Raw genomic sequence first — 18748 nt, 5'->3', positions numbered from 1 at the left:
CCCGAACAGCTGGGCTGGGGGAAGCTGGGGGCTGGTGATGCTCAAAGGCAAGGGGAGGCCGGGGCTGGCTTCATGGGCCTGTAGCTCGGAAGGGCTTCGTTTTATGCTCTCGTGGGTCAGCTTGAAATTCATAATAATTTTCAAATCAGGGGCTCTGCATTTTCATTTTGCACTGAGCCCGATAAAATATGTAGCTGGGGGAATTCCCTGGTGGCGCAGTGAATAAGACTCCATGCTCCCAATGCAGGGGGCCTAGGTTCGATCCCTGGTCAGGGAACTAGATCCCACGTGCATGCCGCAACTAAGAGTTCGTATGCCACAACTAAGGAGCCCTGGAGCCACAACTAAGGAGCCCGCCTTTCGCAACTAAGATCTGGTGCAACCAAATAAATAAATAAATACATATTAAAAAATATATATGTAGCTGGTCCCAGTGGAAGCCCACACTGCTCACTCAACCCTCTCTCTATGGGCGCGTCTCACTCCATTCTTACACTCAGCCAATAGTGAATAAAAATTTATTGAGCACCTGCTTTATGCTGAAAGTAGTACTAGACGCTTGGGGATATAGCAATGAACAATAGAGGCACGACCCTGATTTCGCAAAATTTCCATCTGCACACACTCAGACACTGACATATCCACGCACAGCAATTTTGCAAGACAATTCCCCTAATGTTCATCGTAATTGCCAGTTCATCGTAACTGCCAGTTAGGGAACACTCAGCCTATGACAGGAAATATACATGCTTCATTTTGTTTTATCTTCAAAACAGTCAGCAAAGTAGGCATTATTATCCCCATTTTCCAGATGAAAAAACTGAGGCTCAGAGTTCAAATTCTTTGCCCAGAGTCACGTAACTAATAAGTTATGTGCAGAGCTGGGACTTGCCCTTGACTCTTACTTTCAACCTCTCCTCTCCTCCCCACCACCACACATGGCTTCAGCTGCTTCCCCATAGATAGAAGCTCCCAGCGTCTCCATGTCCCCAGCCCCCAGCTCAGGGCTACATTTCCATTAACTGAAAGAATTCACATACAGACACACTCCCCAAGGAATACAAGGAAACAGTCACCCACTGAAATACACACACATACATATGCAACACAGAATGTACTGGATAAGAGCTTGGTGTCCAATACTGGACTATTTTGGTTCAAGTCCTACGTCTATTGATACTATGCATTAGCTGCGTATCTCAGTTTTCTTATCTGCAAAATAGGAACAGTGATAGGGTTGTTGTGAGTGCTAAACGAGAAATCCAGGTGAAGTGCTTAGATTCGCACTGGCAAATAGTCACTCTGCAATAAAGATTAGCTGTTGCTATGAATAACATTTGTCCGCACTCACTCACACATGCTGTCACGCTCATCACACCATCTTCCCAGCCCTCCTCTAGCCTGGCTCAGTCCTTGATGCCCTCATGGCTGACAGTCCAGGCCCTCAGAGCCCGGAGGGTGGGGGGGGTGAGGGTGCTGCCCCTTACCAGCTCTGGGTCCACCAGAGAATGCTTCCTGGAGGAGGTCTCTAGCCAAGCAGGTTAGGTGAGCCAGACTGAGTTAGGAGGGTGCTGCCCTGTGCCTCGGCTCCCTCCATTATTCGTACTACACCCAAGCCCTCAACTCTACTGCAGCGCCCTCCCCCCACCCCCTTCCCCACAGTAGAAACTTTCCTCTCCTGCCGCCAGAAGCGTAAATTGCCCCCAGGAATGCGCTGCATCCCACAGCTCCCCTGGCAGTGGCCAGCGGCCGTCCTGGGGTCAGGCCTGGCCCTACATCAAAGGCTGGGGATTGGTTAACAGCGAGGCTCCTCGCCTGCCGCCACCCTCCCCTCCCCTCCCACCGGCCCTCTGGCTTCCAGGGAACAGCACATGGTAGCAGTTAAGCTCCGGGAGGGAGAACGGGAGGATGCTTTTCCTGCACCCACCACCCCCAGCCATTCACAATGAACTGCTTGTTAGGAGACTGTTTTAACTTTACTTAGCGCAATTTCTGCTCCCGGGCCTCTCTTGCCACCTCCTTCTCAGACCTGGATGCCCAGTACAGACGTAGGGGCAGCCAATCCACCAGAGAAAGGTGTAACCTGAATATGGAAATGTCACTGGTGCGAGTCTGGGGCAGGAACAGGACTCTCTTACATCAGGGGAACAGGGCTGGTGCTCTGGTCTCGACTCAGGAAGTAAGTGGGGGTTGGTTAGGCGAGGGCTCAGAGCTAGCTCGTCCAACTCAGGAGGCCAGCATGAGAGTTTGGGGTGTGAATGGAAGCCAGTGATTTCTTAGCCAACGTGTTCTTTCCCGCGCCCTGGGTTCAGTAGGCAGGCCCTTAGCCAGGCAGCCATGTGAGCTTTGTTCTCAGGTCCCATGGTTGTGACTAAAGAAAAGGGGCACTTTCAGGCTCTGACCAGCCTCTGAGATTTACTCCATCAGGTGCATCTTCTGGCAAACTCTGAAAACCAGGGATCCAATTGTAACTCTCTGGGACAGTACAGTGGGGGTCTGGAGACCCCTGGTGGCCAAAGGCTGCAGAGCAAGGTCTTTCCTTATTGCTCTGCCCAAGCAGCGCCAAGTCCAAAGGCCACCAGCATGGACTACTCCAGCCACCCAAGCTCTTTGGGAAACCCCCGCCGCCCCCCGCCCCCCCCGGCTAATCAGGTCCTCCCATACAACCAGGCAAACCTGCCCCATCCTGCTGGCTGTGCCAGTATATCATGAATGCGGAATGGCCTAGCCTGGGGGTTGCGGGGTGTGGTGTCCCAGCCTCAGTCATAGTAAAGCAAAGGGATACGTAATCTACAGCTAATTAACTTCAGGGGTGGGGGACCAGCTGTTGGGTAGCTGGGCCTTGTATGTTTGGCTTATCTGGGGAGAGGATGAGGTGATGTTCCCAATAGCTCACAGCCCTCAGCCCTTTCCCTTCCCTTAGCCCCTGGGTGCACATCACACAATTGTGGGGTTGTAACCGCGAGAACTCACTAAGGGGGCTTTGTTTCCACAGCTTGCCGACCCTGTAACGTTGCCCAAGTTAAATTCTGGGAAAGGAAATATCCAAAACCTCACGCCATACAAACAGCTGCTGGGAAGTTGGTTGTGGTCTGGGAGGAGAGGAAGGGCAAGGGCCCCCCTAGAGAAGGAAAGGGTGGTGCAGCTCACTTTTCTTGGCAGGGTCCAGGCACCACTCAAACGTTTTCCACATCTGGGGCCCAGCCTTCGTTCCCTTAATCTCTCCTTCATTCATTCAAACTCTGGTGTGACTGGATCCAGCATTGATGGGCGCTGAGGATACAGCTGACCAAAATGGGGTGCATGCCCTGGGGCCCCCAATTGTACTTGGAGGGGGAGGTAAAGAGGCTCAGAGAAGGATGGGATCCCTATACTCAGGGACACAAAAGTGATCTTTCCTCTCCTCAGCGGCTCAACCCAGCTGGAGGAGGCAGGCCGTGTGCTCTGGTGCCCCAGGACCCTTGTCCTAACCTTTATGACCAAGACACACTTCAAGCACAATGCTCCCCTCATCTCAGGCCTGCCTACTAACCTCAGGGAAGGCCTGGGGCTCTGTTTCACCCCAACAGCCTGAGACCTCAAGGCCCTAGGCCATCCCCAAGAACAGTGCTACCAAATATGGCCTGACGACCTCTGATCGCTCCCTTCAAAAGCCATCCTAAGCTCTGTGACACTGAGAGGGAGCCGCAGGCCTGCTCCCCCACCCTCCCACCGTGTGAGCCAGGCATCGCGGTTAAGAACACGGGCTTTGGAGTCTGGCTGGGGCTTTGAACCCTAGCTTTTCCACTTACTAGCTGTATGACCTTGGGCAACCTGGGCCCTCCTCCTAAAAATGGAATTATTGTGAATTAGATGATACGTACAAAGTGCTCGGTACAGTGATGACACATGGTAAGCACTCAGTCAATGGCACCCCAATACCAAGGTTTACATGGTCTTTCTAGCCAAATCCTCCAACTTGGTGGCCAAGGGCCCAGGACAGTCCATTTTAGGCACGTCTGGGATAATGGTCTGCTTCTAGATTTTGCTACAGACAGTAGACTCAAAAATGACTCTGAAGGGCCTCATTTGCTCCCAGGTTTCCCAGACTCTCTGGTCCATGGGAAGAAGCCATTCCTAGACCAGATGAAATCAAGGTAGGGCACAGGAACTTTTAGCAGGTCTCCTCACCCCACTGTACCCAGGGCTGAGCAGAGAAAAAACATGACATGATTGGGATTTCACTCAAGAATGTGTCTTTATTGAAGAACTTGTAAGAAAAAGAGATGGACCCTCTGTAAAAAGAGGAGATCTTGCCTCCAAACAGCAGGAAGGAAAGAGAGGCCTGGGTGGCCTCCCAGAAGTCAACGTTTCTGGCATGACTGGTTCCCCTTTCCTGGCAAGCACTACAGTGTGTCACACTACAGCTAGCAAATCCGACCCACCCCTCCCAGCTTCTCCTCCTCTGTCCCAGTGAATCCTGGATTCCCTACGGCCATTCACCAATGACTTTCTGAAGACCCAGGGACAAATGTGCTAGGCTTGCCTCTTAATGGGGTCAAAGTGGGTCCTACTTTGGAAAATTCAAACAGGAATGTAAACTGGTTTGAGCTCTTTCTAGTCCAACCAAGGATGACTACATCCAGCCCCTCTGAAGGGAAAGGGAGCAAAGAATTTCCCTCCTGAATGTGCACACTTGTAGGGTAGATGGACTATATCACAGTCTGCTCTTTATTAACATGGAGAAGGGAAACAAGGTTAGAAGAATATATAACATCCGTGTTAAACAGTCACTGAGTTAATTCTAGAGGGCAGAGGGAGCACTGAGGCTTCCTGACTCCAACAAGGCTCCTGCCAGCTACGCTGAAGTCCTGGGGACGGTCATTCCTCTCCAGCTGGGAGGTTGTCCTCAATCCGCCTGATGAACCTCATCCGGATTTCTGTCACACCGTCTCCTTTCAGGGTGTCCTGGACAAATTTGGCCTCCACAGCCATCTGGACCTGGGGGACAGTGCAGAAATGAAGGGGCGGCTGCCTAGCCGCAGCCTCTGGGAAACCACCAGGGATGGGGCTATAACTGACTCATCCACAGTAGCCTAAACAAGGAAGCTGGTTTCCACATGGACAAGATTGCCAGTTCCTGTGCAGAAGGCAGTGGTCCCCACCCAATAAGGGAGACTTAGCAAAGAACACTCACAAATCAAACTGTCACCAAATAAGCCAATCTGGGAACAGATGTTCCTGGGCTCTGAGGGCTGAGCACACCACCTCCCAGCCTAGCAGGGAGCACCAACACCATGTGGAGATTTCCAGCTTGGATCCTACACTTGGCAGCATCACCACCTCAGGCAGCGAAGCACTGGGGTGAGCTAAAAGCCCTTCTTTTCACTCTCCCATTCATTCGTTCAAACATTTATTAAGACCTTACTACATTTCAGGTGTCTCAGAAGGTAAAGAGCTGCACTCACCATCTCCAAGGCTCCTCGCAACACCCCACACAAGAGATTGGAATAAATAAGGGACGAGTGGTTATCAGGAAGTTCCACAAAGTCCACCAAGGGATTATTTTCCAAAATGAGGGAGAATTCGTCACCAGCTGGGCTCCAATTGGTGATGCTTGGAGTGATGCCCAAGTACATCTTGAACGCCACCTGTCAAAAAACACACAATGGCACTATGAGGAAGAGTAGTAGGGGCTGTACGACAGGGAAGGTGATGTGATGGGACCAGCAAGGGGAACTAAATGGTTCAGGAAAAAAATTGTGGCCTCTGCAAGACACTGAAGCTTCAGGTATTCAAGGCAAAAAGGAAAAGCAACTGTGCACAATTCCACACCCTTCTCCTTCAAGGCATCATACAATTAGGTGACAACTTGCTGATTACCTGCACTTCTCAGTGGAAAGGAGCACTGATCTTCTGACAGGGGTGGCTGCCCTGAACCAGCATCTAACCACAGAGCAGTCCCAACACACTTTCCTGTCCTCTCTCTCTGCTATCTGAACCCTTCTTCTAACACCACAAAGCTATAGGTGTTGTATCATTTATTATTAACCCTATAATATGTAACACTAATATTATTAATAGCAAACACTTTCTATATACATGCTGCAGTAAGGGCATTCATTTTACCTGAACGCTCATGTTCATTTTTTCATTTACTCCTTACAGAAACCCTATGAGGTAGCTCTTATTTTCTTCATTTTAAAGACGAGGTAACTGGTAATTAAAGAAGTTAAAAATAACTTACCTAAGAACTACTAAGTATTGGAGCCAGAATTTGAAGCCAGGTTTGTCTGTATTCTTTTTTTTTTTTTCCCTAAGATTTTTTTTTTTTTTTTGGATGTGGACCATACTTCCCCGGCAGTCCAGTGGTTAAGACTTCACCTTCCAACGAAGGGGGCACAGGTTTGATCCCTGGTCAGGGAGCTAAGATCCCACATGCCTCACGGCCAGGTTTGTCTATATTCTTAACCCCCATGCTACTCTGCTACATCTGCACAGTTGAAGAGATCTGGCTTTGATTTTAGTGGGTCTTTAATCCACAAGGATGATCCCAACCATTCTTCCCTTTCTCATAATCTGTGTTATTCCTAAACCACCAGGAAGGCTTCTTTGGTCCAAACAGCTGCCTAGCTATTCTTCTGGAATAATAAGGGCCTTTCTAAGGGAGCGAGTGGTAAGCAGTGCCTTCCAATGACAATCCTTCGGTATGGCCAGGTGGCCCAGGATAATGACCTTGGCAATGACATCTGCAGTTTCCCGGAAGTCATGGCACCTCCCGACATTTGACCGTGCCAAGAAATCTTCAATCAGTCGGACTCCAATGTTATAGCCCCTGGGAAAGAAATGAGAGAACAGACTATATTATGCGGTCTGAATGTCTTATGTCTGAACATAAGGCTGTTGGTGGTAAAGGGAAAACTAGGACAATCCCAAAACACCCCAATAAATAAGCAGTGGAAACTGTACCCAAAGTGTTGGTAACGAGAGTGAACCCTGTTCTGGGCCCTAAGGGACCACGTAGATTCGGTGTACTCAGGAGTCCCGTTACTGACTCTCCCACAGAGGAGCTCACTCACATTTTGTCCAGCTGTTTATTCACATCTTCATCATTTTCATAGTCCTTGCACAGCTGGGTGACTAGAGCCCCATAGGTCAGGGTGAAGAGCTCAGAGCTCTAAAAGAGATTCAAAAGGCAGTCAGGACCAAGCCACACAAAAAAGCAAGTTTGGTGAGAGTCTGGATGGGCCTCAATGCAACTGTCAGAATTCAAAGGAAGGTTACTCGTGTCTGGTGGGAAAGACCATCACCCCCTGTGGAGTAGCCAAAGAATTTAGCTCCCTAGGGTCAACGTGTCAGGGCTGAAACTAGACCCACTAAAAAACAGGCTGTGAAAGGTACCTCACGCACTGAGCAGTCACCCTTCCAACGCACCAAGGTGGACTTCTGCTGACCCAGGGTCCCACCACAGCTGCCAAGCCTGACTGCACTCCCAAGGCCCCATCCAGGAGCAGCAGGGGTCCCAGGGGGAAGGAAGGAAGTACCAGATGAAGTCCGCTGCACTAATGATAACCCTCTAAGTCACCAACATGGGAAAACCTAATGTTTCTCTTGACACATAGCTAAAGTGTTTGCGGGAAAGGGATAACTCTGAAAGGAACACAATCTTTTGTGTACCTGGAACACAATACTGACCTGGACTGGTTTCTATTACAACCACAGTTGAAAGCACAGAAACCTCCCAGATAAAGAATCCTGTCACCTACTTACCAAAAAACAGAGACATGTGGAAGGTGAAAGGAACAGCAAATACCAAGACTACAGAATAAAAGCAGCAGGTTGGGGGAAAGGTATTATCGGAGTTAAAGTGAGAAACGTGTTAGCAGCACATTTGGATCAATGTACTCATACAGAAACATGGCTGAAAAATCAAGATTGCTACCCAACCAGTCCTTTCTTTTTTTTTTTTTTTTTTTTTTGCGGTACGCGGGCCTCTCACTGTTGTGGCCTCTCCCATTGCGGAGCACAGGCTCCGGACGCGCAGGCTCAGTGGCCATGGCTCACAGGTTCAGCCGCTCCGTGGCATGTGGGATCTTCCCGGATTGGGGCACGAACCCGTTTCCCCTGCATCGGCAGGCGGACTCTCAACCACTGCGCCACCAGGGAAGCCCCAACCAGTCCTTTCTGAATGGAGGCTTGTCAGACTTGGAGCAGAGCACCTCTCTGTCTGCAAGTCTTCGGGGGAAGAAAGTACAACTAACATTAAGGCTCAGGCTCCCACGGCCCAATGCTCCTCACCTCATCCCCATGGCCTGGTGATGAGGTCACTGCAAGAATAATAATGTGAGGGACTTCCCTGGTGGCACAGTGGTTAAGAATCCGCTTGCCAATGCAGGGGTCACAGGTTTGAGCCTGGTCTGGGGAAGATCCCACATGCCGCGGAGCAACTAAGCCCATACACCGTAACTACCGAGCCTGTGCTCTAGAGCCCACAAGCCACAACTACTGAACCCACATGCCACAACTACTGAAGCCTGTGCACCTAGAGCCTGTGCTCCACAACAAGAGAAGCCACTGCAATGAGAAGCCCACGCGCCACAATGAAGAGTAGCCCCCGCTCGCCACAACTAGAGAAAGCCCGCGTGCAGCAATGAAGCCCCAACGCAGCCAAAAATAAATAAAATTTTTTAAAAAAGAATAATAATGTGAATGCCTTTTGCTTACATACATTCTATTTTTCATTATCTCATTTTTCACCCCACAATAATTCTGTAAAGCAGAAAGAGCAGAAACTAATCTCATTTTAGAGATGAGGAAACTGAGCCTCAGAATGGTTCAGTAATTTGACCAAGGACAGATAATTATTATTTTTATTTTTTAAATATTTATTTATTTATTTTTGGCTGCGTCACGTGGGATGTTTCATTGTGGCAGACAGGCTTCTCTCTACTTGTGGTGCTCAGGCTCAGTAGTTGCAGCATGTGGGCTTAGCTGTCCCACAGCGTGTAGGATCGTAATTCCCCAACCAGGGATTGAACCCATGTTCCCTGCATTGGAAGGCGGATTCTTAACCACTGGGAAGGCGGATTCAGACCACCAGGGAAGTCCCCAAGAGACAGCTAACTATTGACAAAAGTAACTTGCGGGGATAAAAACCAGGAGTTTCTAAGCCAAAGTTCATTCTGTCCACTGTTCCCCACAACTGCAATATTAATAACCTTCCCTAAAAAACAAACAAATAAAAGGTACTGTACCAGGGAGTCAAAGAGAATCAGTTTCAGAATAAGTAAGCTCTTTGAATTCAACTAAAACAGATCAGGATGTCTCCAAGAGACCATATACCAAATATGGCAATTAAAGGGAAGCTATGAAGGAGGAGAATAATTTTTAGTAAAGTTAAGGGTTTGGCACTAGAATGGCTTAGGCATGAATGGATGGAGACAATCCAGCAGTAACCAGTCCACAGAGTTGGCACCACGGCATTAAATCAGGAGATCTTTCCTTCCATTATTAATGAGTCCTTGGACGGAGACTCCAAGAGCCTCAGCCCACCATGATGCCAAGTAACAAGCATATCACGATGTTACCAAGCATTTTATACATGCAGCAGCCCCCAGGTTACCAATAAGAAAAATCAAGGTCCTAAATAGATCTGTCGGTGGTCACAGAATCAATATGCCTGGGATCTGGGAATAGGGTCCCTGATGTAGGTTCTCCACACCCTCTCTTAATTTGTAAGTCTATCTCCATCTTCAGTTATGAACCAAGCCTATTTGGAATAGTGCATGACATAAATACACAACTTAAAGGTCTTCAGACTTTAAAAATAGGAATGAGCTGTGGTATAGAAAAAATCATTCATTCAAAGTTTACTATGTACCAGGAACTACCTAACAGGAGGGAAAGAGGTAATAAACTGAATAAATAAAATAAATGGTTTGCCAGATGGTGAAAAGTGCTATGGAGGAAAATAAGCACAAAAGGAGATTTATGTTTACCTGTATGTATGTGTGTGGGGGGGGTTCAGTTTTAGATAGGGTAGTCAGAGAAGGCCTCGTTAAGATGATATTTGTGCAAAGAACTGAAGGTAGTAAGGGTATCTGGGTGAAAAAATTTGAGGCAGTAAGTGTAAGGCCCTGAGGTGGGAGTATGTCTGACATGAGTGAGAAACAGCTAGGAGACCAGTGTGATTAGACAGTAGTAAACACAAGAAAGAACAGAAGAGGAAGTCAGAAAAGTAACAAGTGGTTGCAGAGTCTGAAGACCCTTCTAACTTAAGGTTCCATGGGACCTTAAAGGTCAACCAATTCAATCAGTCCCATTTCTTCACTGAACATAAGCACATTCTTCCAACAGAAACATGAATCTCTTCTGCAAAACTTCTACTTTCAGACTGCTTTAATTATGTTTAATAATAATGATCACTAACATTTATAAAACTTTCGGAGTGTCTTCACAGATACTTATTGAGCTTTATAACAACCATGAGAGGTTAGCAAAACAAACATTATTTATCCCCATTTTACAGGAGATAGGTTAAGTAACTGAGACTCAGTCTTCTTAGAGTTGAGCACTGTCCTGTAAGTTATTATGTCCAAAAAAAAAGGTATGTCATCCTAAGCCACTGCTTAATCTCCCTGAACATCAGCTTTTCCCATCTGCACAATGGCGATAGTATTATCTGCCCTTCAGGGTTATCAATGAGATAATATGTGTAGAGTACCTGCTGCGCAGTACCTACTCAAGAAACAGATATTGTGGGACTTCCCTGACTTCCCTGGAGTGGTTAAGACTCCGCGCTTCCAAGGCAGGGGGCACGGGTTCGATCCCACATACTGCTCGCCAAAAAAATAAATAAAAGTAGATATTGTTATTTTTGTCCTTAAACTGGTTCTCTGTGGTGTGGTGCCAGAAAGCACCCTGAACTAGGTTCAAAGAGGGAGATTCTGAATCGCTATAAAGAACCTTAAAACAATTAGTAAGGCATACAGAAGGATGCTCGGTTTATAGTCAGAAGACCTGCTTCTGAGTATGGACTTGTCACTAGTTGTGAGACTTTACCTAAGTCACTTCACTTTGCTAAACTTCAATCTTCTCCAACAAAAACAGTAACAGTGAAATATGTCATGCCAATCACAGGGTTGGGAGGAGGGTCTGATGAGATCCTGGAATTAAGGATGCTTTACAGACCAAGAAACCACAAGAGTGGTTTCACACTGGCAAAGCCAAGTGCTTCAGGCACAACCTGAGCAGTAGGTAAGCTAAGCCCTACACTCAGGTAAGCTACCGCACGGTTTTCAGGCAGCTTGCAGTCAGCGCCCCAAACAAAACATCACAACTCCTTAAGGGGCTGATCTTTTGAGCTAATGCTCCAAGATACTTATTAACAGTCATACTTACTATTTTTGTCAACACAAATAATCCAGTGTGACTGCTCCCCAGCAGCTGGGGAAGGAAGGTCAGTAACAGGACTCAGTCCATCCCTCTTTTGTCACTCTCCAGCCTCCTGCCATGGAGATTCTGAGTGCTGCTACTCAAGTAGTAACTCACCTGAGCTCTGGAGAATAGAGCCACAACACAAAAGAAGGGCAGGCCTAAACACACAAAGGTTAATATCTTTACTAATAAGGATGCTTGTATGGTGACCATTTTGCAGTGTACAGTAATATCGAATCACTATGTTGGGCACGTGGAACTAACATAGTGTTGTAGATAAACTATACTTCAATTAAAACAAAAAGGATGCTGCGAATTCCCTGGCGGTCCAGTGGTTAGGACTCTGTGCTTGCACTGCAGGGGGCACAGGTTCGGTCCCTGGTTGGAGAACCAGGATCTGACAAGCACGGCAGAAAAGAGAAAAGGCTTGCTAGCTGACATTTACTGAGTGTCAACTGTGTTCTCAGGTGCTCTATCACACTGGTAGCTTTACATGCGATACCTCAGTTAATCCTCAGAACAACCTTATTATACTATTATTACCTTTTTAGTGGGAGTTTCCTAGTGGCCTAACAGTTGGGATTCCAGGCTTTCACTGCCATGGCCCAGGTTCAATCCCTGGTCAGGGAACTGAGATCCCGCAAGCTGCTTGGTGTGGCCGAAAATAAAGAAAGAAAGATGGTGAAACTGATGCTTAAAACAATGAAGAGGGCTTCCCTGGTGGCACAGTGGTTGAGAGTCCGCCTGCCGAGGCAGGGGACACGGGTTCGTGCCCCGGTCCGGGAAGATCCCACATGCCGCGGAGCAGCTGGGCCCGTGAGCCATGGCCGCTGAGCCTGCGCGTTCGGAGCCTGTGCTCCACAATGGGAGAGGCCACAACAGTGAGAGGCCCGCACACCGCAAAAAAAACAAAACAATGAAGACACTTGGTCAAGGCCACATAAGTAAGCAGTGAAGCCAGGACTCAATCCCAGGCAGCACCATACTGCTGTGTTGTGTATTCTTCCACCTCTCTCATAGAGTATGTGCTTCTCAAGGTTAGGGACTAGGACTTCATCTCTGCATTTCCCACAATGCTTTGCAGAGCTGGGACTCAGGAAAAGTTTGCTAGACAAATGGGCTGTTTCTGTTTACACAGACAAAAAGCAGAGATCTAATTACTTGGGCATATTAACCATTTAAGTTTTTGAAGGCTTACCTGGGAACGCAGCACTTAGCAGAAGGTTGGGCTGATTGGGAAGTGGGCTGCTAGAGGGGGAGACTCCAAAGGCAGAGAGGAAAGGGGAGCATGTCAGAACCAGGTGGCTACAAGGAGGATCATGTGACAAGCCTCGAGTGGGTACCAATAGGAACTGAATGACAGGATGCACCAAACCTTCATGTCATTCATTCAATATAGATTGCCTAGTGCCAAGCATCATTCTAGGTGCTGGGAATGGAGGAGTGAACAAACCAACCCCTGCCCTCATGGAGTTTACATTCTCATGGGGGAGACTGAAAATAAACACGTAAGTATAGAATCTACAATGAAATATTTTAAATGAAATAGACAGTGCTTGAAGAGAAACAGAGTAGAGTAAGAGGATAGAGAACTAGTCAGGTGGTCAGGGAAGCCCTCTTTGAGAAGATGATATCTGAGTAACTGAATGGGGTGAGGAGTAGCTAGCTAGTCTCTGGGGAAAGAAGTTCCAAGCAGAGACTACAGCAGTAGCAAAAGCTTTGAGGCCCGAATGCACTGCTGCCCCTCCCTAATTCCCTCACTTCACCAAAACTGAGTGAATACTGAGGGCTGGGGGGGGAGGGGTGTGTGTGGAGACTGAAGGTTCCTCCGAAAATGGTATTAAAAGTTTCAATATTGGTTTCAGGTTTTAAAAAAAAAGGTACAAAATAGAGCTGGATATGAAAACTAAACAGGAAGACTTCTCATATCCATTCATATCATAGGAAAAGGAGGGGAAAGCAAACATTTACCATGCCCCATGCATTTTACACTACCTCACTTAATCCTAGGGAGGTATTATTGTCCCCATTTCACAGATAAGGAAATTGAGGACCAATGAGAATTCCAACCGATATCTATGCTTTTTCCCCTACATGACATTGTTGCCTAGCAAAATATTCTCTCCTTTTTCTTTTTAACTCAGTATTTCCTCCAAAACAGGAATTCACAGAGTATCTTCGCAGGCCCACAAATCCTCCCCAAATGTAAGTAAATGTCTCTGTATATGTTTGTCTATTTACTATTTCTGCGAGAAGATCCACAGCTCTCATCAACTTCTCAAAAGGGATCTGAGAGAAAAGTACAGTACTACTCTGGAGTAATAGGGCCTCCTGCTGCCCATTTTTGGTGGCTGTTCCTGGTATAAGATGCAAAGGTGTGAGGGAAGTTTAGTCATCCCCTCTAGAGCTGAGTGTCAACAAAAGGCCCCTGGTCTGCCCTGCATGCAACCTTCAATAACTCAGTCTGTAAACTGGAAAACAAAGACAAACGGGCAATTCTGGAGGAAATAAGAATATGCCAAAGAAAAGGAACACCTGTCAAGAAGTCCCCTCAGTTTGGATAAAAACATCATCCACGTTACTTTCCAGGCCCAGCCCGCATCTGCAGCCAAACTTCATAGGACTAGATGGTGTCCCACTATTCCCAGGACAAGGAGGGAGCCTGCCCGCCATTCGCCAGAGGGAGAGCACTTACTCCCTACTCTGGCCCACCCCTTACACTTGCTTTCTGGCAAAACCAGTAACTGAGTGTGAGAGACATTATGGTCTAGTAGTCTGAAGCATTAGCTTTGGAGTCAGAGAGACATGGGTTCATCAGATCCTAACTCTTCCTAGCTGTAAATGTGGGCCAGTATGCAACCTCTCTGAGCTTTAAAATGGCGATAACATTATCCACCTGAGAGTTATTTTGCGGATTAAATGATAACGGATGTAAAATGCCAGGCCCAGTACCTAACACACAGTAAGAGAGCAACAGTGGGAGTTACTGTTATTGCCGCCGTCGTTGTTGGTCTTGCACCCAACTGCACTCGGGGGAGGGGTCTCCGAGCTACTCCAGGGGCCCTCCAACCTGCCTCACACCCGGGACAACCCCGGAGCGATTCTACGCTCTCGACCCACCAAGGAGCCTCCTCCTTCCTTCCAGCGGAACCACCCCCTCCCAGCGCTAGCAGAAGGAGCTTTCCCAGTTGCGACTCGCGCCCCGCGCCGGGCCCCTTCCCCAGAACACCTCCATTCCGCCCCGCCCGCCGAGGTCACACGCTCCGGTTACCATTTTCTTGCTCTCGGTGCCACGGTTCGCCTGCCTCGACATGGTGCTGGCCGCCTTACCCCACCACAACACAGACCCACTCGGTGACCCCTTCTAACACCGCTGGACCCAGTTAGCGGCCCCACAGCATTCGGGATTGACCGGCACCGACTCACCGCGCCTGCGCGGCCTGCCGCGGGGCACCACGGGACTCGTGGTCCGGCCAACGAGGGTAATTCCCGCCCAGGAAACGTCGGACTACAACACCCAACAGCCCCACTGGCAGCACCTTAGTGTAGCAGGACTACAACTCCCAGAGTGCTCCGCGCACAGCGGACTCTTGGAGCCTGGCTTCCCTATGGGCTGCGTTATGGCCGCTGGGTGGCGTCCGCAGCTTGCTGTAATCCTGTATCATCCACACACTTCCCTTTCCTCCCCACCACCCCAACCCCTCCACTCCCCCATCTCCACTCAGTGATGCTCCGCAAATTCCTCTCTCGCCCGGGATGGTCTTGGAAAGTCCCTCTTTCAAACTAGCTTCTTGCGCTGTTGCTTTAATTCAGAGCCAGAACCTCCCAGGATGTCCCAGAAAACTGGCCGTGGCTCATACACAGATCTGGCTTCTTCTTTACAAAAATATTCAATGACCACCTACTATGTGCCACGCATTTCATCAGTGGCTTTCTCTTCAAACTGTCATCTGCCTCTAAACCCCAAACGCAGCCAGCGCCTGCATCCTACCACTGTGGCCTCCTGATGAAATATCCAGGCTGATAAAGTTCAGGTCACTTTCTCCCTCTCCCTCCCCTAGAACAAGTACACAGCCTGGTTCCCAGAAAAGAAAGATCACCGGTGTTTGTAGCAGTCAGTCTTGGATTTCAATCCCAGCTTTGCCATTTTAGGCAAATTGCTGGATCTCTCCCAGTTGTTGTGAAGATTGGTGAGATATGTATGCAGGCACTTGGCACAAAGTAAATGTGCATTCCCTTTCTTCCAGCCACTCTCTAAAAACTCAGCCCAGCAAACAGGCCCCAGAAATACCAGGGGAATGTGCTGGCCGCACCCTCACCCATCACCAAGGGGAAGTCCTACAGTCAGTCCCTGGCTATAGCTCTTTGGTTGCAGCCCCAGCCATCCTCCCTGGCTGTTCAATCCTGAGGGGGCTTGGCTGGGAGTCCCTGAGCACCCTCTCCTCACTTAGGAGAGCCTGACTCTGCGGCAGCTCCATTCTAGCCCCTAGCCTTCACCATGACAACCAGCTTGCCCAGACGTGAGCCATCCTGGCTATCCTGGCTGGGGGAGTGGGGTGTTGGGCAGCAGGCTGCTCAGTCTGAAAGCCAGCCCCCAAGATTCCCCCAGTCTGTCCCTCCCGTGCAGGACCAATCATTATTATACTCTTCTCCCTGTGGCACAGACATTCTGGGGCCTTCCTAGAGGCAGTGACCTTTGACTCTCCCTCCTGTGTCAGTGCCTTGGCTGAGGGTTCTGGGAAGGAAGATGAGGGTCGGCTGGGGGTGAGGATGAGGAAGCAGGGGTGGGCTAGCCCTTGGAGGCCAGCAAAGCTAGAGAAGAACCTCCTGCATTTCCAGGAGAAAGGACAGCTGAGGTGAAAGCTGCAGTTGGCTGGCCTGTCTGTTGGTCTGGGCTCCTCCCTGCCGGCTGCCCTTGGCTGCCCACAGAAACCTGAGTCACAGTCACAGCCAGCGCTCCACCCCACCCAGCCTGCTGTCAGGCAGGGTGGGTCTGGAGAGACTGAAGGCGGAGCCTCTCCCCGCCCATCTTATAACCTCTGAGATTCTTCCTCTCTCTGCCTGTGATTCCTCCTTTTGGAATTCCTCTTTCTCTTTGGGACTCCTCCTTGGAAAGTCACCAGTACTGAATTGAGGGTGGGGGTGGAGTCCACCTCAGGCTAATCTAGAGGGTCTCCTCCTGGCTCCTTAGCGACTTCTTCAAGGGCTCTCATTCCCAGCTCTCATTCCCAGCTCCCAGCTCCCGTCACCCCTGGGGCCAGGACATTTAAGAACACCAGGCACCCCCTCCCCACCCTCATCTCCTTCTCCCAGGAAAAGAATGCAGCAGGGACAGCTTCCCATCCCTAGCAGGGACTCTAGCCGCCCCTTCTCAAGAACCCAAAAGATTGAACCTCTTTAGTCCTGGATCTGAGCTCCTCCCCCTCCAATCCCTCTCTGTTACTTCCCCTCTGCAAGAGCTGAAGGGAGGGAGGCCTTTTTGCAGCTGGTGTCAACTTTGTCCTTGAGGACATTCCCCACCCCCAACCCCAGAGGGTGGGCCCTGAAGGATACAGCTTCCCAGCAGAGTGGTCTGTGTTAGAGACCCCTTCTTGCTGCAGCGCCTTGGGTGTAGGGTGGGAGTCAGAATCTGATATCTGTTCTCTCAAGCCGCCCCCACCATGAGGCCCCTCCTACTTCCTACTTGTGTGGGAGTGGAGACAGCCTCCAGGGCTTTGGTCAAATCTACCAGTGATTTCCTTCACCTCTCCATCAGGTTCATCTTGGATCCTGCCCCACCAAACCTAGGAGGTTGTAAATGCTCGTGCTCCTGCTCTGCCCCTAGGGGGATCAGGAAGAGAACATGTATCTGATTTCCATCCAGTGTCCTGTCTCCTAGCCCCAGCCCAGCCTCATGGTGAAACTAACAGCTCATTCAAGCCTGTTTCCGTGGAGTGGGGAGGGGACTGCCCTGGGCCGTAGGGGAGGAACAAGGGAGGTCACAGAGTTCCCAGCCCCTCACTGAAGAGGGCGAGACATTCTCAGACCCCTGTGATGTTGCAAGTGCCCTGCTTGCTCCTTCTCTGCGATACGTGGAGGGCTACATGGAGCACTTTCACTCAGCCCCAAACTCACAGACACCCACTCTAAACCCCATCAGTTGCCGGGGCCTGGGATCCACCAAGGATCCTGGTCAATTAGCGGGCAAACGAAGAGGAGCCCAGTCCATATGCCTACTCCGACTGCATCAAGCACAGGACATCGGTGCTCTCCTGGCTCCCCTCAGTCACCTTCCCAGGACTCGCTGTGCAGGAAGCCTCCTGGGGCTGGCCAGGAGAACTGCCCATCAAGCTGTCTAACTCCCAGATGTCCCCACCACCAGCATTTTGCGAGGAGGTAGGTGCAGGTGTCTCCACCCTCAGTCTAGGGAAGGGCTCCTCAATCTTGGCAGCATTGACATTTTGGGCTGGATGATTCTTTGTTCAGGAGGTGGTCTTGTGCGTTGCAAGATGTTAAACAACATTCCTGGTGTCTAAGTACTAGATGCCAGTAACATCCCTAGTTGTGACTACCACAGAAGCCTCTAAACATTGCCAAATATCCCCTGGGGAGCAAGATTGCCTCTGTTGAGAACCACCGAGTAGGCTAATACCATATGCTGTCTCTTTGCAGGGGGCTCCTCAAAGTCAATCCTAGATCATTAGACATGATGGAGGATTTCCAGTTCTAAAGCACTGCTCACTCTTCTCCTTCTGAAGAACCTTCAACAGCTCCCTAATATCTATATAGTGTAGATCATGATGCCAACTGGCATTCAAATCCTCCTATATAGGCCATCCCTGGCCTATCTCTTCATCTTCAGCTCCCACTTCCCCCTCTACTATTTTTTTTCTATTTATTTAGTTAGTTAGTTAGTTAGTTTTGGCTGTGTTGGGTCTTTGTTGCTGTGCGTGGGCTTTGTCTAGTTGTGGTGAGTGGGGGCTACTCTTCGTTGCGGTGCATGGGCTTCTCATTGCAGTGGCTTCTCTTGTGGAGCACAGGCTCTAGGCACGTGGGCTTCAGTAGTTGTGGCACGCAGGCTCAGTAGTTGTAGCTCATGGGCTCTAGAGCGCAGGCTCAATAGTTGTAGCGCATGGGCTTAGTTGCTCCGTGGCATGTTCCCCCTCTACTATTCTTGAGCTCTAGCTATAGAGGGTATCTCACTATTCCCACCAATATATGTCTTTGTCCCTACTGTATCCTCAAGATTGTGCATGGGGGTGGGGAAGAACCATCCCAGATGGCTCTCCCCTACTGGGTTCTGTTCATGAATTCTGAGTCTAGTCACTACCTGGCTCAGTGTGGGCCTGGTCAG

The 18748-nt window shown here is 49.3% G+C and overlaps 1 protein-coding gene across 1 annotated transcript; it reads right to left on the bottom strand.

Annotated features, from left to right (window-relative positions):
* Positions 1 to 4228: 4228 nt before the first annotated feature.
* On the bottom strand, positions 4229 to 14831 carry TRAPPC3 (trafficking protein particle complex subunit 3). The gene is made up of 5 exons (XM_082834826.1): positions 14687 to 14831; positions 7059 to 7156; positions 6715 to 6814; positions 5448 to 5630; positions 4229 to 4980 (listed from the first exon to the last, which is right to left on the bottom strand). Exons 1-5 carry the CDS (start codon positions 14726 to 14728, stop codon positions 4861 to 4863), a joined length of 543 nt encoding a protein of 180 aa, XP_082690952.1. The 5' UTR covers positions 14729 to 14831; the 3' UTR covers positions 4229 to 4860.
* Positions 14832 to 18748: the final 3917 nt, after the last annotated feature.

Source organism: Leucopleurus acutus (genome assembly GCF_964270905.1).
Source record: "Leucopleurus acutus genome assembly, chromosome: 2".
Classification (NCBI taxonomy): Eukaryota; Metazoa; Chordata; class Mammalia; order Artiodactyla; family Delphinidae; genus Leucopleurus; species Leucopleurus acutus.
Note: the sequence above shows the minus strand (reverse complement) of the source record. Positions and strands in the feature narration are given on the sequence as shown.